Source organism: Aphelocoma coerulescens, chromosome 11 (assembly GCF_041296385.1).
Source record: "Aphelocoma coerulescens isolate FSJ_1873_10779 chromosome 11, UR_Acoe_1.0, whole genome shotgun sequence".
NCBI lineage: Eukaryota > Metazoa > Chordata > Aves > Passeriformes > Corvidae > Aphelocoma > Aphelocoma coerulescens.
The window spans coordinates 7,807,249-7,830,101 of NC_091025.1; the positions used below are offsets into that span (position 1 = coordinate 7,807,249).

Sequence of the window (22,853 nt, forward strand, 5' to 3'; positions counted from 1 at the left end):
GAGGCCATCCTGCTGTAGGATGGTGAATTGCCCTGCACTGTCCTGGATTCCAGCACAATGAGGAATTTCTACCCTTCCTTAGAGGCTGGGGAGGGATTGGAGGTGGAGGATTCTGCTAGGAAGGAAGTGCCACACAGGGCTTGGGCACTTTGGCTTTTGGCATGGGCACTATGGGTCTTCATGGTGGTGAGAGATGGGCCTGCTTCTTCAAAGGGTGTGTTTGGGGAAGCTTTGAAGTTCCCATTTCAGGCAGTAGAGAAACACAGCCCAGGGGGATGGATTGGAAATGACACTGAAAAGCTTAGGTGATTCAGGGAGTCCTTGTGTGACTTTTTAGACTTGGATGGGTGTGGGTTCATAGGAGTTTGTCTGAACCCAGAGCTGATCAGGAAACTGCCTCAAACTGCAGCACTTTTTAAGGGCTTCTGAGCAAATAAAGTTCAACGTAATTAGGTCAGAAATGCCTTGCAGGCCAAAACTAGTTTTCCACTGTTCTCTATTTAATTACACAGTGTCTGACTTCCATGTAAGCTCAGTGTATTAAAAGAAAATCTCACAGCCTTCTCTGGATACTTCCCTGGACCATTCTTTACCCATTTCTTCCCACCTGCCCATCTCAGCCTGGACTCTGAGTGATCCTCTTTCCCCTCAAAAACAACCAGGTCTCCCCACAGCTAAGTTTGACCAGATTTTTTTCCCACTTAGATTTGCTTTCATGCCAGCTTGTGTCCTAGACTTTGACCAGGATGTTCTTCCTTACTTACAGTCTTAGGGATGGTCATAGTTCCAAGGCCACAGTCCTGGTGTCAGAGAGGCTTTTGAGATCTCAGAGCAGAGAGGACTTTCATGAGAGGAGGGTAGTGCAGGACCCTGTACTGGGAGGGGACCCAAAAATCTCTGGATCATGAGAAGGTCTATCCATGAGTTTGCTCTGTCTCCCTCCTACAGGACTTTGTCACGTCATGGTGGAATTATTGTCTGTTGATGGAGGTTGAGGCCAGGGTGGCTTCTCCCAGTGGTGGGAGCCCTCTCCATGCCCGGCACTGTAGGTCAGCCATGGAGAGACATTTCCGATTGCGCTCCGTAGGGAGCAGCCACAGCGAGTATTTTTGGTGCTGGTGACAGTGCTAGCCTGAGGCTCCGTCTGTGTGCAGCTGGTAATGTCCATGACTGTATTTCCTCTCTAATTGTATTTGAATTGGGCTGGGTGATGATCACTGTCCTGCTTATACTGCACTCCCTCGATTCACTCCATATGGAGCTTCCACTCGTCCCCCCCCGTCGTCACCTGCTGGTTCTTCTTGGCCAGGGGACTGGAGCGTGAAGGGAGGACAGTGACTTGCCAGCTCAGAAGGAACTGCTCTGTAGCAGTGCTTCCTTCTCATCTCTTGGTTGTGATCTTTAAACACTAAAGTGACTTCTGCTGCAGCTACCAAGTAAGGGAGAGCTGGTGGAAGGTAGTGCAGGGAATGGGGCAGACAGAGTTTGCTTATCCCTGCAGGTCCGAAAGGAAAGGTGCAAAGAGTGATGCTGGTAACCTGCAGCTGAAACTCAGCTTCTTCTTGCCTTCCCAGGGAAGTCCTGCAGTAGGTGTTCCTTGATCTTTATCTACCTCCCATGAGCAGCTCAGTGCAAGGAAAAGCCACTTGTGGTGGGTAGTGGATTCTCCCACAGTTGTGGCAGTGGCTTTGAGCCAGGAGGTTCTCTTGAGGGCTGCTGGCTTTCTAAACCTCTCCTGAGCTTGTAAGTGTGGAGTAAAACTGTGTGCTGTGCCAGTGAACAACAAGTGATCCTCTGATCCAGTTGGGACCCCATGGCTCGGGGTCAGCCCCTTGCTGAGGAGCTGCTCCTGCACTTCCACTTCTCTCTGCAAATACGTGGCTGATTAAACAACCTGCTGGGCTTGTCTCTCCTGTGGCTGCAGGCAGTATCCCAGGCTGTGTCGGCAGGAAAAGGACAAGTTATCTGATTTTCTGAAGGAGCGCAGAGCGGACACCACTCACCGAGAACGCTCTGCTCTTCTCACCCGCACCACCCAGAGTGAGAGGGCAAGGGTGCAAGGAGACCCCATGCTGTTCAACAGTGACATTTTCTCCCTTGAGCCGAAGGTAAGTGATGGCTGAGAACCTCCCTTCCTGCTTCTCTTCCTCCTCTTCCTCCTCATCCCTGAACGAGGTCACTTGACAGATCCCTGCCTCAGCTGGCTTTGTGTGCCAAGACAGAAGTCATCGGGATTCTGGTGAGGCTGGAGAGCTGGTTGCAAAAAGCATTTCTGCCCTGTGGGCTCCTGGCAGGGATGGGAGCCTGACAAAGCCGAGCTCTGCTGCAAGGGCTTGACATCAAGAGTGCTCCATGTGTGTCCTTGCAGTGTCCAGAGGGATCAATTACTGTAGGTAAGGATACATCTTACACATAGTGTTTGGGGAGTAACAGAGGGTGTTGGAGCACTGTCAGTTCACTGAAGCATGTACTGGTTTTCTGTGGAAAGCAGGCCAAATTCTTCCTAAGGTTAATCACAGAAATGCCAATCCCTTCCTGTAACCTGGAATGAACCATGTCTGAGTCTCCTTTCCAGCATCATTTGTGAGCTTGGACACAAGGCTGGCAGGTTTAAATGGACTTCTCTATTGCACACAGGGACAGAAAATATTTTGCTTTTCTGTTTATGCAAGCAGACCCCTATGTCCTTCCATCACCCAGAGCCCAAATTCTGAGTATTTGCATAGTGTGAGATGAAGAATGCCTACTGTCTGTGCAGTGCAAAACCCCTTTTCACATTTGAGTAAACCCTAGAATAGTCCCAACCTCTGCTTTCTTTTAAAAAAGGTTAAACACTTTTTTTTTCTTCTCAAGGAACAGGATCACGTTCTCTTCTTGGTTACTCCTACAGCCCATCTAAGGCCGAGCCACCAGTGTCAGAACAATGCAGGTTTCACACCACTGAAGCTGACAGCTTTTGACCAAAAGCTTGTGTCAGAGCAGTAGGAATATTGCAGAAAGTGGGAGCTGATCAGCTGAGCATTAAGAGCATCCTGTGGTGTGCTGAGCTGATTTTGGAGTGTTTTCCCAGGCTCTTGCTTTTCATTACAGTGGGGCCATGTCTCCACAACTGGCTTAACCTGCCCTGTGCTCCTGAAGTGCACTAAGGTGAGCTCTCAAAGTCTGGCTGCCCATAGTAGAGTTCTGGTACTCCATCTAATGATGGACAGACATAAAGCATGGCCTGGCCTCAAATCTTGAGTGGAAACCCTTCCTAAAAGGCTGTTTTAATGTTACATGGTTTGCTCTACGACTGAATATAAGTGGGCTACTACCTTCTGTTTTGTCCAGCATTATCAATCTTTTGATTTCCTTTAATGCCATTATTTATGGAACATTTGGTTTCACATTTGGAGTTTTGATCCTGTCTGTCTCCTCCCTGCTCTGGCATATGGGTGTCTTTATACCAAATGATAGTATCTGATCCTCTTTATCAAATACAGAATCTAAAATTCCACTGCCACTGACTTCTACAACCTCCTCTGTGGTGACAGCCCTGTAACTTTTAGCTTGGACAGAGACTCTCCTTGTGCAGCCAGTCCATCTGCTGGAGAGGCCCCCAAAGCTGGGACCTTTCTGCCTCTGACCTTCTGGCCAACAGTGGCTGCTCTCTTCTTCCCAGCCATCACCTATGATGTCTGGGAGCACCCTATAGAAAATCAAAGCCTTGTGACAAGTGGCTGGAGGAAGTAATCGCTTCCAGAAATTAGGAAGCTGGTGGAGGGATAGTAGTTATGGAAAGGCTTTCTGGGCAGGGTGGCTTTGCAGGGCTTGTGCAGAAGCTTTGCTGTGTGGGCCATTAGCTGCCAGTATTTTCAGGTGTTGCTGTCTTTAGAAGCTCCAGCAGGTCACTGTAGTCTGTATAGGGTTAAGTCACTGATGAAAATCCTAACAAAAAGAGGAGGCAGGGATTTTTGGAATTACCATGTGACCATGAACATTTTGAGCATCCATCCAAGCCCGTGGGAAACAAACTGTTACGCAACTCTGACTTGCCGAGCGCATCTCAAATTGTGTTTTATTTTTGCAAATACACATGATGGGTCAGCAGAAGCAGCTGTGCAAGAAGCCCAGGTGGCTACCAAAGGAGAAAGTCCTTGCTTTTTGCTACACATTCCCCACCACAGCTTAGCTGTAAATCACACTGCAGACACGTGGGAGCTGACTCCTTGGAAATAGAAACCAGAGGAAAGGGAGGACAAGGATTTGTTACCATTGCCCTGACCTTGACGAGTCATCACTCTCCTGTCATTGCCTGGTCATGACTCCCCAGTGTCATGTGTTAACTCTTAGCTGATGGAGGTGGTCTTCAAGATGGCTGAGTTATGGACCTGGGGTTGGCTCAGGAGGTAACAGCATTGTTTGTTCCTGCAAATCTCCACCTCAGCTGGGGAAACCGGTCCCCATGGAAAGGAGAGGTTACTGCCAAGCACTTCAATGTTTGGGCAGAAGGTGCCATGTCCAGTGGGAGCTCTGGTCCGTCCCACAGCTTGCAGTTATTTATTGAAAGAGGCAGATGTTAGCTTTGTCACTGCCTTTCTCCTGAGTGCCCTGAACTAACAAGCTGCTCTTTGGGTGCCATTTTGGTGCTTCTGTTGCCAGCTCTGTCTTGTTTTCCTGTCTGCTCCGAGCAATGATTTCCTTTCTGTGGATTGCCTTCCCCCTCTGCCAAACTGAGGCAGCAATTTGGCCAAACACTGGTGGTATCCAGCTTTTCAAGACCAGTCCATCACGTTCTCATCGTTTAGGGGCTGAGAGAGGAGAAACAGGGACCACGTGTATTTCTGGTTGCACAGAGATCACTTCTGTAGCTGTGAGTCATGGTGAGTTTCTGAGCTAGCCCCTCCTGTATTGCGTCGCTGGATGCTGTAGCAAAGCCAGGGAACAACAGCTGGAGATTTTGTGCTGTCTCATCAGCCATCCACCATCTGTATTTCAGGCCACCTGCCCGTGGCAGCCTGGTGGAGGCTGATGTGGTGCCAGAAGTGGTGTACTGTCATGTTCACAGCTCTGCTTAGCTTCACTTCTGTCCTGGTTTGCATCCACAGCAGTTTTCTGTGCTCTGGCTCAATGGCCATCCTATAGAGAACGTGCCAGCCCAGGCAGAGTGCGGACTCCTGAGGTGTCCCAAGGCTCACACACATGTAGCTGTAGTCCGCAAGAGTGGGTAACGAGGCACATCCTTTGGACTAGTAGTTCTTTTTATCCTGTGGGGAGGCAGGCATGTGAGGAACCTTTTCAACAGCTATTTTAATTTCCCAGGAGAAATATCTAACAACATTTTCTAGCTTTGTAGTCTGACATACTGCAGTAATGAAAGGAGAAATGGCAGAAGTTTTCCAGAATATGTTATATCGTCAAAGAATTTGGTTGACTAGTACAGAATAGTAGACTATGTGTAACTGATGATTTCTTCTTACCCTCCACCTTTAGAGTCAAATGCCCTGGCTTTCAGTTTCCCAGACAGTACAGGGAAGCTCTCTGTGATATATTGCCAAAAGTTTCCATGCAAATATACTGAATCCTGCAGAATGGTGATTTGATCTCAGGAGCTCAGGAGTCTTGAGTTTTTAACTGGTATTCTTGGGAGCAAGGATATGAGTGCAGGGCTTCAGTGTCCACCACTGCAGTTGGGATAGTTGTTGCAAATCACTTTAGGGGCTCAGGCATGCAGTCGGTCTGTCTGGCTGCCAGGGCTTAGTGGGGGAACAGATAAGTTTGCTATCCTAGTCCTGTTCACCCACAGCTCAGTAGACAGTGACCAGAGCAGGACAAATAACATGGACACAGCTCACAGCATGACACAGCTGTCACAAGCATCAAGCATGGGCTGGTTATCATCTCCAACCCTTGTCCCTGCCTTGTGGCCCTGCACCCCCTTCCCAGGTCCCCTGTCCAGTCAGGTCTGTCCCTTTCCTTGCCTCTGTGATGTATTATTGTTCCTGTGCTCCAAAGCAGTGGGGCAAGATCCCTGTGTCAGTTATATTTCTGTCACAGATGTGCTGGCCTTGGCATTTGACAAATCCCAAAGTCAGCTAAACTCACTCAGCTAGAACAGAGCACTGTTGTTAGCAGATGCATATTCATCAGGCCAAGGGTTCTTTTTAATTTTCTTCCTCTCCTGCTTAGCTTCATTTTTGCTTATGAATTGTATTATACTTTCTTCCATTAACAGGAGATGTATTGCCTCTGTCAGCCTCTGAGTAATAACTGAACTGCCCCAGTGTCCACAGGACCAATAGATCTGATGGCAGCACATAAAACAGACCAGTGAGTACCATCAGCCTGCAATCCAGCAGGAGGAACAGCCAAACAGCACTTTGTGAGATGGTCGACCTGAAGGAGTGATAGTGCTGTGTTAGGCTCCAAGAAGTTTGTTTTCTGGCCTTGGTGGAAGGAAGGATGCTCTCTGAGTTTCCCAGTAGTGATTTGGCTCTGAGACCTTGTTCTTGTTTGTTCGAACTCTGTTTCAGAGCAGCCAGTGTTACACTAAAGGAGGATGTGGTGTAAAATCTGAAAAAGCAGAGTCATATTTTACACCAAGATCCCCAAGTCTTGCAAGAAATAACACAGTTCCAGAAAACTGGATGCTCAGTTTATGGTAGGCACTGTCTGACAGCCAGCACAAACTCTAAGGTGCTTGTCCCTGGTTACCTGTTGGTGCACAGCCCTCATAAGCCTTGATGGCAGTCAAATCCTGGCATCAGTTTGCACTCTCAGCATCGCTGCTCCTGTCCTGTCTCATTCAAATACCTTCTCCCCAGTTTGCTGTCTGGCACATGAGTCTCTACAGAGCAAATGGAGGCTTTTCCTTGGAGTGACCTGTGTGGCATTTCTGTAATTTGGGCTCATTTCTTTCCCACTTGTTGTTGAACTCCCCTCCTTTTTGCTGCAGCCGTGTGTTTTGGGTTTAAGGCTCAGGATGTGCTCTCCTTCCCTGCTTTACACACCTCTAGAAGATGATGACCTCGTGCATCATCACTGCTCTTGACATTTCATTAATGGCCTTCCCCAGTGTATCAGCAGGGGTTGTTTGTGTAGCTGATGGTGCTGGCAGGCCTGGCAAGGCACTGTGCAGGAACCAAACAAGGGCTGGCTGCAGCTCTCTGGGCAGAGGCCACAGCAGCTGAAGGACCAAATGGTGCCTCTGGGCAGCTCAGCCCAGGCAGTACCTTTAAGAGAAGTGCTGAACACTGTGGAGCTGAGGTGTGCATTCACCTCCCGCTGTTGAGATTGAAGCAAAGGCAAGCAGCTGCCTAGTGCATCCCCCTCACCTGGGAGGCTCTGCCCAGGGTGAGAGCACTGAATTCAGGCTGTTAAACACACAGCGAGCAGCTGGGTGATGAGCACTGGTGAATTATTAGACCCTAATTAGCCAAGCCAGGGAAATGATCATCCAAGTGTTTCTTCTCAGTGCTCGGCTTAGCCAAGCTCCAGGTGTTGTAGCAGAGCTGATGTTGTTCAGAGCAACCCAGATGCTTTTTATTCCTGTCAATCCAAGATTATTCTCTGGATGCTGGTGAGTCCATGCAGCATTCCGATAGAACCTGAGGGGTCTGATGTCTCACATGCCGAGTGTGGGTTGCCAGCTGATGTTCCTCAAGCAAGTGTGTTGTTGGATGGTAAGGCTTCATCTTCATCCAGTTGCTTGCTGGCTAGAAGCATTTGATGTAGAAAATGTGTTTCCTCTAGGTTTTGAGTAAAATCCAAGTGAATTAATTCTTTCAGACTTTCCTTTCCTTATTGGTTTGTGGGTATTTGAAACCGTTTGTTTTTTTTTTTTCTCTCCGTCCTTCCCTCTGTTCTGGTAACTCTAAGCAGGCTGTGCATTAGGGAATTACTTGCAGCTGCACCCCGGTGATTTACCATGTCACAGCTCTTTAATTCCTGGAGGGGTTGTCCTTTGAGCTCTAAGTGTCAAGTAGATGGGCAATATTATAGTTATTTAATATTTATGCTTCAGGAGAGCTGGAGGCTCCAGTCAGTTCAAGACTTTTGGACAGATTAGTGGGGATACCCAGCAGCAAGCAGAATCAAAGCCTCACTTTCTTGATAGAAAAAATAACTGTTCTTTTTGTCTCCTTCTGTAAGCTAAATTTTTCATTCCTTGTGGAGTGTTATTACAGTTATCAGAGGTTCATGTATTTATGTCAACAAGTGCATTAAGAAACAGTTGTAATGCTGGGGTTTGAGAAAATGTAAGTCATGCCTTTTTTTAAAAACAGTTTCTAGAAGTGATATCCTTTAGTGAGATCCTCCAAAAATGCATGACAAGGCTCCTTGGGACTGAGCATCAGTGCCAGGACTCTTTGGGAGAGAAGCAGAGAGAGAAGACCCTGAGGAAGCAGCAGACTGTTACAGAGACACAGGTAGCCTAGCCCAGACTTAAACCCCTGGTTTAAATCTACTACCAGGTGCCAGTAAAGGTAAGGCACTTAGAGAGATTTTTTGCAGCTGCTTCCAAGCTGTTATCAGTATTGTTGATAAGCGTTGCTCACTCCTTGTTTGTCATTGATGCTCTAAGTAAAGGCTTACAGGGCTGTGGTTGAAAACAAGAAATGTGATGTTTGAAGATAGATGTTTTGCTGTCGCCTTCTGCTTTAGGAGGGAGAGATCAGGCCGAATTGTTCAGCTGAAATCAATGTGTTCTTTAAGCCCCGAGCAGCCCGGGTCTATGAGCAAGCAGTTTACTGCGACATCTCAGGTACGGCTCCTTCCCCTGCCCTCTCACCCCAGTCAAGGCGAGGTGCAAATACTCTCACAGATCACTGGGCTCGTGTGTAATTGCTGGGAAGGGTCTGTGGTCAGCAGGGCACATCCCTGCTGTCCCTGCAACTTCCAGGGGATTTCCCATACAAGCTGGAGGTGCCTGGCTCTGGATCACTGATCCCACAACAATCCAGGCAGTGCAGGGATAAGCTTTCATGCCATAGCTTTGCTAGTGTTTCCTCAAAGGCCAAAGAGCTACAGAGCAGAACAGCTTTAGTGAATGAGTACTAAAATCCTCTAGACCATTGACCTCCAGCATGGGTCATTTTTACATGGATTCACCATCAGGCAGTAGGAGCCAAGTTAGAAATGCACTCCCTGATCCTGGATCCCCTCCCACAGCCCAGACACTGCTGGACCAGAGGTTGCTGAGCCCAGGGTGTCTGCAGAAGGACCACCCTTGGCCAGCACAAGCCTCTCTCCCTGTGTGGGAATTGTCACCTTGTGGCTCTCAGTTCCTCCAGGTGGTGTTGTCTGGGCCTTGCTGTGCTCAGAAGGATGAGCACCCTGCTATGCAAACAGAGTCCAGGCAGTCTGCTGGACAAGGTTTATGCTTGTCCTGTTTTCCAGAAGTGCCATCAAGTTCCTTTCTGGGAGCAGCTGTCCTTTCCCCACCTGAATGACCCCATCTTAGAGGTGGTGGCTTTGCTGTGCTGGCACAGGGCAGGGAATGCTCAGAGCATATGGCGTGGTTCAGGTTACCTTGTCCTTCCTCTCTGTCTCTGCACGGTGCTGCTTAGGTGTTTTTCAGGAGTGGGAGATGGCTGTCAGATTTCCATTCAGGGAATATTCTGGGTTTGCCCATCTAAAAGGAAGAGGTGTGAGGCCCAAGGTCCTCCAGCCGCTGAGCTCCCTTCTGGAGGGTGCTGCAATCCCTAGCCCAGCTGCTCTGTTCTTGACTTCCTGCTCCAAGTGATGGATACAAATGCCATGAAACAGCTTCTTATTTACACAGTAATTGTGCAGGGTTTACTCAGCAAATGTCATCTACAGCAATTACTCAGGGCTTGTGCTAACAAACTGTCTTGCTGCCCACCAGCTGCAATTGTGGGAGCTGTAGAAGGAAGGGATGGATTTAAAAAGTTGTTCCCAAGGGATTCCTTTTTCAGGGCTATGCTCTTGGCTCTGGGATTTTGGCTTTGGTGATGGGGTTGTCCAGCACTTTGCTGCAGGAATCTCCTGGGGTTGTGCCAGGACAGCTTTTTCATGACAGAGAAACAGGAAAACTACTTGCATGCAAGCCTTGTGCTGGTCTGGGACTTAGAGGAACCAGAGCAAAAGATGTGTGTTGAGAAAAAGGAGCCTGTTCCTGAATGACCCTGAGAGGCCCTTGGGAGAGCTTAACTCTTCCTTTGGCCCCTTGGAAAAAGATCTCAAGTAGTCTTTTAAATGATGCATTTCCTTACAGATCAGAGCTGATCCAGTGGATTGTCAGGGTGGGAATTGTCCCAGAGTCATGGTCCCTGGGTGCAAAAATAATTGAAGAAAAAAGCCATCTTTAACTGGCAAGTTGTTTACTTTTGCTTCTTAATCTCTTCAAGAAATGTGACTGCCTTCCTTGGGCATTTCTCTGCTAGTCCCAAATCTCTTGGGATGAGGATTTGCAGATACTGTGTGTCCCATCCTGCAGATATCTGGGAGCTTTTTCCCAGTGCAGTGCATTGTGCAGCTGGATCTCCTGCCCCACTGGAAAGGGGTTTTCTTGGCCTCCACTTGTACTGAAGATGCCTCCATAAATTACTTGGCAGGTACTTCTGGATCAGGTGATTTACAGAATTGATCAACTCTGGGCAACTGGCAAAGCCAGCAGTGAAGAAGTGGTTGGAAATTTGCTCATAGCAAGTACTGAAGCTCAAAATGAACTTTCTTAGCTGCTCAAAAATCCCAAATGATGATTATTCCTTTATGTTGTGATGTCCTGTGTCATGTGAAACCGTGGATCTCTGTTTATCAGTGTGGTCAGATGAGAATTTTGTTCAAAGCCAGTCACAAAATATGGGGAGATTCTGTCAACAAGATACTGAAAAGCAGAGAAGTTGATCTGATCTCAGAAAGCAGAGAAGCTGAGGACTTTGGCAACAAAGTCCTGTGCTGTTGTGTTACCTACACCCTGATTTACTTGCAAGCCAGGCAGCAGTGCCAAACTCTTTGCGAGCTTTGTGCCTTCACTGAATGGATTTCGAAGTTCCTTTAGCTGCATGGGAAGGAAATCAGAGATAATTTTAAACTCAGCATTGCTTCTTCAGAGTGAAAACTGGTGGCCAAATTGGAAACCAGCCCTAGGGGTGGGTTAGAAATTGGAAGCCAGATCCAAGGCATATCTCCTGAGGGAAGAGAAGGGTCCGTATCTTCTCCTGGAACAACAGGAGCTGGTCCCAGGCAGCTCAGAGTCAGGGACTAGCACTAAGGCAGCCTGGAAAATGCAGGCTAGCAGAGGGAATTGCTGTACTGAAATAGAAATCTCTCCCCAGGCCGTGAGACCAGGCTGCCCCTGCTCCTCATAGGGGAAGGCCTCGGGCCCCAGCTCCATTTCAGCTTTGAGGAACTGGACATCGGGGAGGTTTTTGTCAGAGCAGCCCACAGCTATGAGGTGAGCAGCAGGGTTGGGGTAGATCCTGGTGGCTTCAGGGGCAGCAGTGAGCTTTGTGGACCTGTGGAATTCCTGGCAACTTGGGCAGTTGTGATACTAGTCAAATTTGGGGGGGTTCTTGGAATCTGGATCTTTCTGATGGGGTCGGAAAGGTGTGTCTGTTGTTCATGGAACCCTAATCCCTGCTTTTTGGCAGCCTCCCTTGGAAATCAGCTGGGAGCCTTCCTGCAAAACCCCTTGGCACATGAAAGCAACACTGGATCAAAAAGCTGCATGTTCAGAGGCTTTTGTTCCAGTCCCAGCCACAAATCACCTTTGAGCTCAGGCTGTCCAAAAGCAGCTGGAACAAACTGGCTGCATTTGAGTTCGAGTCCATTGCAAACAGTTTTCAGTCCAGTGCCTTCTGCCTGTTTCTGAGAGACAGAGGAAAGCCATCCATCCTCCTGGCTCAGCACTGGCCCTCTCAAAGGGCTTGGAAGTGCTTTCCCTTGCTGACCAGTCCCTCATCATACTTCAGCCATGGTGTATATCTCTGGCTCTAGAAAGAACAAAGCATTTCTGAAAAGGAAGAAAAGTCATTTTCTACCTATTTGTTTCCATCCCAGTGGTGTCAAGTCTGCAAAAAAAATAAGAGAGCAACCGAAAGAGGTAGAAAATGAAGCACTACATCATGCCAGACACTTTCAAAAGCTTGTTTGTAGCAGGAAAGGACACACTGAGTTGTTTTCTTACCAAAAGATTGTGCTCTTGATGCATTTTTGATGCTGATACCTTGTTTCTCTCTATCAATTTATTATTTTCATTACATGAGAAAAGGTGAATGAGTAAATGATACTGTTAGTGGTGTGCTAAGCAGCTAGACTGCAGGTAAACCTCAGCTCAGGAGCCTCAAGTCCTCAAGGCTTGTCCCAGCACATCTAAGCCATGGGCTGGTGGGATAACATGGGGTAGGCAGGAAAGCTGCTGCTGAATGCTCTGGAGCTTTGGAGCTGGCTGTGTCTGGGCTGCTGCTGTTGGGAGGCACTGGATCAAGGTAGTAGGGAAATGAAAGGAATCTGCACTCAATTTTACCAATAGATTAAGGGAAATTTATAACAAAAAACCCAAGAAGGTTATTACTTTTCAAGAGAAGAGTGGTGAGTGGGTCTGACCTCAGTAGAGAAACAATTTTGCTGGCTTTTTGTTTGCAGAAAAGTGCTGCCTTTTTTTTCTTCTTCTTTTTAAATGAAGAGGGAACATTTCACAATCAAATAATTTATTCTCCTCTGTCCCTCCCCCAAACTGGTCACGGGATATTATTGCATAAGCAGCTTTCTCCTTGAGCAAGGGCAGGTTTTGCTTGTCGAGATGTGTAGAGCAGTCTGGTGAATAAAATAGAAGGCACAGTTCACTGTGGCCCCTGATTTTTAACCAAAAGGCAGAGTGGCCATTGATTGGCATTAAACATGAAATAAATCGGTGAGTCTTGTGCAGCTTCAAGTGCTGCTTTCAGTGGATGCTGGTGACTTTTGCAGTTTGGAGCCTGTCTGCTGAATGTGAGGTGGTGTGTTGGATTAAGGACACCCATGTTTGGTTGTTTAAGCCATTGCTTGTGGCTGTGACAGCTGGTGCAGTGGTGACAAGCTGGTCCTTTCATCTGTCCTCTCTGTAGAACTCTTGCTGCAGTGGATGGATGAGGATCCCCTGGATTCTTGTCTCAAAAATCTGCCTGTAATGACTCTGCATGTCAAGATCTCCTGGGAAAGATGGTCCACCCAAACACCAGTTCCAGATAAGAAATATCAAAGCAGAGAATCTGTGGCTGGGAAGGCTGGTTACAGTGAGTCCACTTTTGTAAGGACACCACTGTGTCCACCACGTTACAGATGGGGAAGCTGAGGCACATGGGCATCTCTGGGTGTGTGTTTAGGATCCTTCATTGGGCCAGCAGCAACTCAGGGGCATGTTCTGCCTGCCATGGTGCCCTAAGCCCCATCAGCTGCTGACCACTTTGCTTTGGCTGCCTCCTGTCCACATGGGTGCTGTGCTGAGAACAGGGTGCTGGGTTGATTTGAAACCCAGGGTGGCTCTGACAGCAGCTTTTATCCACCCCAGCCCTAAAGACACCCGAACCCTTTACAATTCCCTTTAACAAAGCCACTGCCTCCCTGCCTTTGTCCTTGCAGGGGCTTCGTGATGGGACCAACTTTCCATTTCGATGTGCCCGCCCTCCACTTCGGTGACGTCTCCTTTGGTGAGTGTGCCCTGGGCTCCCACCACAGTGCGAGAGGTTTGTGCTTGCTGAAATGGAGCACTTGAACGTAAGAGCATCCGTCACTCGTGTTCCTCCAAACAGCCTCTTCAGGGTGTTAACTCCAGGGCTGCTGGTGCCTTAGGCAGCACTTTGCCATCGTGAGATCAAATACAACCAAAAGAATAAAACTCAGTATTTTCTGGTGTCCCTCATAGTCTCCTCTGCCCCAACTTCCCGATCCTTGCCAGGAGAATGCCCGTGAAAGTCCTTGTCCCAGGAGGGCCCAGGAGATGGGACTGCAGGAGAAGGGAGCGTAAGCCATTACCAGTCTATAGCTGCTCTGGGCACGTGTTCCTGTTGCAAGCCAAGGGCATCATTTACCCACCTGACATTTAGTGCCAGATGTTAATTAGGTGCTGTGAGGGCACATCATCGCTGACCAGGTCAGATGCCCTAGCAATAGGTCTGCCTCAGGCACCTGTGTCTCCTACATCAGCCCAGCTCCTTCCCCACTAAAAGCCCAGCTCTGCTGAGAGAGCTGGTGGCTGAGCATCCAGAGCATTGCCTTTGAAATGCAGATTCCAGTTCTCCATCTCAGGCTCACAAAAGGCTTTTTACTGAGATGATCTGCAGTTTAAATGTGAAATCAATTGTGGATTGATTGAAGGGCTATTATCATTCTGCACCCAGGATGCTTCTGTATTTTCATGCTGTTCATGGACTTTTTAAGAAAACTCATTACCTTTCCTGAGCTGCTTCCTCTCTTCCCTGCATCACCGCTGAGCCACTTCTTGTTTCCTTTCGAATAAGTGAAATAATAAGAAAGGCACCAGGCAGGAATATGGTTCTGTAATAGGAGAGTCATCCTGCTTAATCTGATATCATTCCTAAGGCCTCTTCAGCTGAAGGCAGCTGTTGTATCTTTGTTTCTTTTCACTGTGCTGCTGACTCTCGTCTACATCCAGCGACCTCGGTGGCATTTGGGATTGTGGCATCTTTTTTGTGCCTCTCTCGTGCCTGTTTTGTGCCATTTGTCCTTTCTGTGCCCCTCCTGCCTCTCTGTTGTAGTCACTGCTGGAGTTGGCAATGGCCACTGTTGATGGGCATGGAGAAGCTCTGGGCTGTGCCTGCAGTTGGCTTTTCCTCCCCATCTGTGTTCAAATGACTCTTGGTAAGCAGCCTGTGGGAGATGTCTCCTCCACACATAGCTGGCCAGCCAAGCCACATATCCCCTGCAGAGCAGGTTGTGGGCTGGTGTCCTGGCTCTGCAGGACATCCCCACGAGGTGTGGCTGTATCCCTTGCTTTCCATGATGGAAACCAAGTCTCGGAGCTGAACTGGTGTAAACCTTTGGGGGCAGCAGTCACAGCCAGTGAGCAGCGTGGGTGTGATGTCCCCGTTTGTTGTGTGAGGTGATTCCTAATTGCTGATCTCGAAGCAAGGATCAGGTTCGCCTCCAGTGGAGTGGGCTGTGAGTTGTCATGAGCTCAGTCTGGTTGCCCCAAATCAGGAGATGCCTTAAGGATCCTGCCCAGAGAAAACTGCATTAGGGTGCTTTGCATCGTGTTCTAGTTCCTAATTCCATCCTCCCTTTCTTTAACTGTAGCTTCTCCTCGATGACAAATCACTGCTTTTATATCTTGAAAATGGTGGGAGCGTTGGTGGAGTTAGCAGGGAATTTTACAGATTGAATTTTCAGAGAAAATGGTCATTTAAGGAGCACACTCACCAGTGAGAAAGAACTGATGCTGATTTGAAGCAGCTGAGAGAGCTCCTCCCCAGCAGAGAGAAATTTGTGGTGTTCAGCAGGGCTAAGACTGGGCATTGCCAAGGCAGCAATCTGGGATCAGCGTCAAAGGGAACTGAGGGGAGCTGTAGTTCAGATAACAAAGAGCTAAAATCCAAGCACAGTTTTATCCTACCAGGACATTCACACCGGGAATCATGGGATACTGATGCCTAAATGGATATTTGTGTCATTTTCTTAGGCTTTCCTCGCACCTTGAGGTGCTCCCTGTCCAACACCTCCCTGGCACCCATGGCCTTCAACCTCTGTATTCCTGAGGACAGCTTGGGAGAGGCCAGCATTTGCAGCTCTCTTCAGATATGCAAAACCACTCACCCATCCTGGAGGAACGGAGCTAAAGGTTTTACGAAGCCAAGGGAATTTAACATAAGTCCCTGCATGTCGCTGTTGTCCGCAGGGACGGCGAGAAGAACGACACAGAATTCAAGTCCAGGATAAAATGGGATTATTTAATTAATTACAAACTCATTTATGTAACTTGATTCGCAATAGAGAAATGACATGATTGGTCCATCGGTCAACCACCCACCAAAGTGATTGGCTGAAAGGAATAGTTCCTATTCTCAAAATATTATTCTCAATGAACTAAAACAATATCCACAATATTCCACAACAACCTGCACCTGCAAAATAGTTTACAAAATAGCAAACCATTTCTCAGCTAGTTTGTGCGAGAATGGAGATTTTCACAGGAGGCTGTAAAAAGCTGGAAAACTTCTCTGCCAGCTTTTCTAGCATTTATACCTGCAGAGGGACCATCCACTCCCTGGGATCCCAGGATATCAAGGTATGGGAAGAGTCCAGCTGGTGGGGCTGAAGTTTCACTGGTGTGTGGGAGGGCTTTAGTCCTGCCAGCTTTGAGCACATGTGAGTGAGAGATCTGCACTGGTGTGAGGCCTCTGTTAGCTGGGTCACTTGGGATATTCCTGAAGGAGCTGTTTTGTTTCCAAAATCACAAGCTGAAATCATGTACCAGATGATCAAGTACAGAAGCCATTCTTGTGCTTTTGAGAGTGATTTCTTTGATTGAAAGTGGGCAGAGGAAGGATGAGGACAGAAAGTGGCTGTTAAAGAGAGAGATATCATTGTATAGAGCAGTTTGCTTTTCTTCCTCATCTCATTTCTCCTCTCCTGGGGAGCAGATGAGTTGTATTCACTGCAGGGATCTCCAGTGGGGACAGAAAAAACTCTGCAGCCACAAACTGCCCAGCATCTCCTGGGCCACACTTTGCCCTCAGCTTCCTGCTGTAAAGCTGGACTCACTCTGTTCAAGACAACAGATTTCTTCTGCATTTATGTCATTGTAGGCAGATGAAAAATCGGTCCCTTAATTTGAATGCAGTGGTGAGTAGAGCATTACTCTAATGCTGCTGGAGGAGGAATCTGTGAGAGGCTTGTGAATAGGCTTGGGAGATTTTTCTTCTCCATGTTGGGTGGGTTGAACTTCTGGAGCTGGTTAAAGCCAGCCCTGACACTGTGGACTTGTTTGTGTTTGTGGATGAAGCATCAGGTGTTGTGTGAGAGTCCAAGCTCAGCCTCCTGGGCCAAGGAGGAGCGGGGTGAATTCTCCTCTTGCTGCTTTTCCAGCTGTTTGAGGGATAAACATAACCCTGAAGTGGGGGATTGCCAGGGCAGCTTTCCCTGACTCCACAGTGAAATTCTGCTCTCCACCCCTGCAGGGAGCAGTGCACCTTGGCTGGGTGGGCCTGGCATGGAAAGGATGGGTTTGACATGCTCATACCAGGCCCTGACCTGCAGAGCTGTGTCAGTCCAGCTGTGCTGCTGTAAAGGCTTCGCTCCCTCCCCTGGGCAGTTCCAGCTCTCTTGCCCCATCTGTAGAGGGAAGTCCATGAGAAACCAGAGGATGAGAACGCTTAGGAAGGCCATGCCATGCCCACAGGGCATGTCTTGCAGGTTTTTTTCTGCTTACTGCTTTCCTACCCTGCTATAACCATTTAGAGCTGACTTTTCCAAAGCAGAGGGCACTGGGGCACCTCTCTGCAGCTGATGATCAGTGGGAAGCGAGGGCTTTGGTCCTTCAGGGGCTGTTGAGAAGCACTGAAGGCCCCTTGGGAAAGGAGACTTTGGTGTTGGGGTTTTGCTCAGCTGGCTTTGCAGAGTTATTCTTCAGGCTCTCAGCAGTGTCCTCCAGCCGTGTGGCTGCTGGGGTGGTATTTGAGCAGTCCTGGCTTCCTCTGGCCTTGAGCCTTTGTGCAGATCCAGCTCCACTGTCAGGAAGCCAGGAGAGAGTAAATAGCTTCCCTTGGCAAGCAGTCCAAAGAGAGACTGGAGAGGGAATAACCTTCTCCTGAGGAGGAGCATCCCTCGGGTTGAGCAAAACTGGGCTAATGATGTGAGTCTTAAGGGGAGGTAAAATACAGGTTGTATAAGCTCTTGGAGAGTTGCTGTTGCCAGAATCTGTATCTTAGACTTAGGGAAGTTACAGCCTTTATGATTTTTTTCCTCTCTTTAGTCCTCCTGTTTCCTGCACCTCACAGCAGAGCAGGTCCATGGTTTCCATCCTAAGTTCGTGTTTGGCTTGTCCTACAGGCTGGCAAACGCTCACACTGGAGGATTGAACCCAGTAAAGGAGTGGTCCCCCCTAAGTCTGAGGTGTCTGTGATTGTCACAGCAAACCTGGATGACACAGAGAAATTCCAGGACAAGGTGAAGGTGTTCATTGAGAACAGCCATATGGACACCATCCCTGTCCAGGCTGTGGGCACCAGCACCACAATTGTCACTGATAAACTGTTTACTCCAGAGCTCAAGTTGGGACCCCACTTCAGGCAGGAGATCTCTCAGCTCCTGCTTCTCCTGTGAGCTCAGCAAGGAGCAGTTTTGCTGTAGTCTTTCAGACTAGATCTTCTTCAATGAACAAGGTCCTGGCTCTGTTTGCCTGAAGCCAGAGATTCCCTCAGAAACATGTGATGGCCATTTGAAAGTTGTTAGATACCCTCAAAAGCCACGAAATGGAAACCAGTTGCTAAATTGTTACTGAATTATCTTTAGTTCTAATACATTTATTTCCTCACTTTATCAAGTAACAATTGGAGGAAAACAGCATGTCCCAGCAGTGTCTGGCTGGAAAATGCTACATTACCAGTATAACCATATTTCTCTTTGCAATAACATTGCTTGCTGTTCTGGTCCCCATGGACTGTCATCTCACAACAGTGCAAACCTTGGCGGTAGCTTCTTGGCAGCTCCTCGACTAAATGAATGGTGCTGCTTTATTTCCCCTCTGTCTGGGAGTCTGGGAGGAGCAGCAGAATTTGTCTCTGCCCTATATCCTCCTCGGTTTGTTCTTCCCCAGCTGCCCTGCCGGGCTGTGCTTTACCAAAGAGGACCTAGTGGTTCTTTCCTCTTTTCTTCTGCCTGCTCCCTCACTGTCTCTTCCACAGCAGAAGCCCGAAGCACAGACAAGCCAGGATGGCTGCAGGACCAGCCCCAAAAGGGAGAGGAAAACCCCGCTGAGGTTGGGCAGGATGCACCGAGAGTGTTAACTGAGGTGAGCTCGAAGGAGGGGCTTCACTGATCCTGAAATCAGACACGCTCTTGTAAACAGGAGAAAGAGGAGCCTTTTCAAAGTGCTCTTTGCTTTGTGCTGGAGAGTTCTTGGGATGAGAATTGTCTTCTCGAGGTGCCTGTTCTTTTCCCTGGCTGCAAAGAGGATCCACAGTGCTCCCAATACCTAAATTTTTGGGTAGAAAGAGTAAGTTAATCCTACTTTAAGCGTTTAGGATAGATTTTGGGGGGTTAAATATATACCCACCAGCCGTCCATGTAAGCAGAGACATTGCAGGGAGGTGGATCCTAGTCCAGCATGTCCTGTGCTCTGTGCAGCCACAAACTGGCTACTCAACCGAGTGGACAATGTCAGTGTGCTTGGTGTCATCATGCTCTGCCTCTTGCTATCTGTGCCCACTGGCTTGGTTGAGGGCTGTTGCCCAGGCTGTCCGCTGCAGAGCTGCTACTGGGTGAGCTGAGATAGGACCCAGGGAACACTGGGTGTTTTCAGAGCCACAAATTCTGCACCTACCCAGAGCTTCTCCAAGCTTTCATCCATTGCTGTCTCTAACATAAACCATTTTATACTAAGCTGGTACACATCAGTTCTTAACAGTCTGTTCCAGAGCAACTTTCTTCCCCTACCATTGCTTCTGCTGGCAGCAGACAGCCATATTTTCTGTGACTTTCAGAAAACCAGTAACTGCTCCAGGAACAATTTGTTTCCTGGTCATGCTCAGATTTATTGAGAGTAAAATAACAGCTCCAGACTAGCCTGCAATTAAGGTTTCTTTACATGAAGGAATCAATTTCCATTGAACATTCATTTTGTTTTCTGTCTAGCTGGAGTTATTAATCTCTTGTTGTCACTCCATTCCCTCAGTAGCCAGACTGGTCTTGCTGCCGTCTTCATACTGGGGAAACTTCTGTTGACCCTGTGTTCTCACAGTTCATTTCTCTTTAAAACACAATCCCAGCTGTTCTGGCAAAGGGTGAGATGTTGGGAGTGATTAGGGTTGGGTGCTCTTTAAGAACTGGGGGGAGATGAGGGGATGCCATGGCAGGGACCCCACCAGTGAGGCAAGTGGTGCTCAGATCACCAGATGAGTCTCTATACCCTGCAGCTCCTCAGTAGCATCCTCAGAGGTAGCCACCTGAGGCAGCAGCTCCTAAGGTGAAATGGCAGCCAAGCTGTTCCTCCCTCTGCCTGCAGCCAGCTGATACTGACTGATACTGACTGATACAGCCACTGATACTGACACATATCAGTGTCTGATATGGTGAGACCTGCAGGAAGCACCTTGGAAAAACCCTCAGAATGTTAAGCAGCTAAGGCTGGTGATGCTCTGAGATGAGGCAGCAACTGAGAAGATGTTTTTCATAAAGACTTCCCCTGGCTTTATGCAAACAGAGCAGCTGCTGGGTGGTGATAAACTCCAGGGCAGCCAAGACCTGGCTGTGGCTTAAGCTTTGAGCTCAGACAGCTTTCTGCATGGAAGTTTTATTTCAGAGTGTGCAGTCAGGGAACCTCACCAGAGTGCTGAAGCTGAGTGATCACAGAGAAATAGCAGCTTCCATGACATTTTCGATCTCTGCATCTCTTCTAGCTTCAATCCCTGCTGTTACCAGTTTCAAGTGACAAAGGACAACACACCCATCAGCTGTGCTGGACCACAGAAGGTTTCCACATTTTTCAAAAGAGGTGGCACCAAGAAGAAAGATGCTCCCCAGAGCTGGCAGCCCTGTGTTTAAGCTGCAACCACTGCAGATGGACCTGAGGCCAGGCCAGACTGTGGAGATGGTGCTGGAAGGCTGCTCCAGCACTGCTCAGGTGAGGTCCCTGCCAAGGGCTGAGCTTTCCCTATCAGGTCCCCTCCACTGGGGCTTCTTCTGCAGCCCCTTGACATTTGCCTGGGAAAAGGAGCAAGTGACTTCAAGAAACTGTTTTAAGGCCACAAGTTTCCATGGCAGCACCAGCTGCTTTCCTTGCTGGCCACCATCAGTTGCTAAGGCTTTTTTGTGTTTCCATAGCTACCAAAACCCAGTGCTGATCCCAAAATCCACGCTGAAGGAAATACTGCTCCTTCAGAGCAAACAGAAGGTTACCAGCGTTATGTGTTGGGGCAGAAAGGAAGGGCAGGGAAAGTAAGTTGCACTTAAGACTAGAAGCCCAGGCAGGAAGTAAATTAAACAAATCCCAAGTGCTTTATGCAGGAGAAGCAAGGAGCAAAACAAAAGCTCTGTGAAGGGTGGGAGCATCTGGGAGCAGCTTTCCTTTTCCTCTGAAGACAAACATGGGCAGAGGGCTGGTCTAGCCCTGAGTTCTGGAGGAGGAAATCTCAGTGTGCCAGTTCTAATGATCAGCGTGATGTCCATCCACGTGGGAAACTGTTCCCAGGGATCATTAGAATTGACAACCTGACTTTTGTCAATATTTCCATAACTGCTCACCCCAGTCTCTCAGCCAGCCCTGGTGTCCCAAGGGCAGCCAGGTTTTGCAGCACCCTTGGAGAGCAGCTCAGGGGGAGATTTTAAGAGAGTCTTGGGGTGTTCTCCTCTCTGTGCCTTTCTTCCCAGGGGAAGAGCAACTCTGCAGAGAAAATGCCAGCTAACCCTGGTGTGCATTCCCTGGCTCTAGGACCACTGGACACACATGTGGAAGTGAATGTGGAATGTGTCTGCATGAAGCTCCTGCTGATACTGGTGTTCTGAGAAAGGGTTGCCTCAGTGGTAGCTTGAGGAAGACTTGCTCAATCACCTGCAGTGGGGGACTGTCCCTGCGCAGTGCTGAGCCCAAAGGTTTCACTGGAGAGGGGAAACAGAGTGATCAGGGCACTGATGAGGATGTCTTGCCTGGAAATCCAGAATCTGAGAGTTCAACTTGTGGCCACCTGGCTCCTGCAGAGCCTGACTCCCCTGTGTGTGGGCTTTCCATTTTCCTTGGGTCCGGAGAGATTCATAGTCACCAGGCTGGTCAGCAGCCCAACTCCCTGCATTGCATGTGCAACACAGATGACTGTCAAGTCTGTAGGCTCTGAGGAGGAGTTGGGTTGTGGTGTTGTATCAGAGGGAGGAGTGAGAAACAAAGGGAGGCATTTGGGGAAGCAAAAACTTGAGAAATCAGGAAAGGGTCTTGAGTATTCAGCTTAAACAGAGTGTTTTCCTGTGAAGTGTGAGACATCTCTGTTCCTGAGGAGATTTCTTTTAAAACCAGCCCTAGAAGGCCACAGGGCATCCTAGCAACATCCTTCCCTGAAGGCAGGCTGGCTATTTGGGTTATTTGGCTTTTTTGCATGGATTCTTTCCCCTCTGCTTCCAAGAGAGGGTTTGCTGACACTGACCCTTCTATCGCCTGTTTCCTTTCATATATGGATTTCTTCTTTTTTTTTTTTTATTTCTGTACAAATTTCTACAAATTTCTGTAAGCATTATGCTTACAAGATCATCTCATTTTACAGAAATGAGGAAATCATGAGTGCTGACTTGATGACACAGAAACTGCTTCATCTAAGCCTTTGTCCTTGGAAAGCCCCAGCTCAGCTGTTGCACATCTCAATAACTTCCAGTTGGCTACCTAATGTTGCCCTGTCTTCATAGTCATTTAGACAGGCTAAACTATCATCCTCATTTTTCTGCTCAGCTCTATCTAATAGCTACTGCCTCCCAGATCATCTCATGCCAAGCACTCTGCCTAAGGGAACTGAAAGCATTAGAGTGAACAAGAAGTCTGTCTCTTCCCAGAGGAGAAGCAGCTGTCAGAAAGGTCCCCCCAATACTTCACAGGGTCAGTTACCTTGTCTGGGCATCAAGAGAAGGAAGCCTTGAAAGTGCACTGGTGGTTCTGCACTTTTTGTGGAGTGAAGGTCACTGTAGCAAGGCATGGGAGAAGCTGGGCATGCAAATCC

The 22,853-nt window shown here is 48.3% G+C and overlaps 1 protein-coding gene across 1 annotated transcript in view; it reads left to right on the top strand.

Moving 5' to 3' along the window:
• Positions 1-18,261, top strand: part of HYDIN (HYDIN axonemal central pair apparatus protein) — a 39,107-nt gene extending 20,846 nt beyond the window's left edge. Inside the window, exons 6-12 of the mRNA XM_069027268.1 lie at positions 1,925-2,108; positions 8,644-8,743; positions 11,280-11,398; positions 13,189-13,217; positions 13,564-13,631; positions 15,620-15,711; positions 17,989-18,261. Of these exons, the coding sequence (XP_068883369.1) occupies positions 1,925-2,108; positions 8,644-8,743; positions 11,280-11,398; positions 13,189-13,217; positions 13,564-13,631; positions 15,620-15,711; positions 17,989-18,261 (865 nt within the window). The remainder of the gene's footprint in view (positions 1-1,924; positions 2,109-8,643; positions 8,744-11,279; positions 11,399-13,188; positions 13,218-13,563; positions 13,632-15,619; positions 15,712-17,988) is intronic.
• The last annotated feature ends 4,592 nt before the right edge of the window (positions 18,262-22,853 follow it).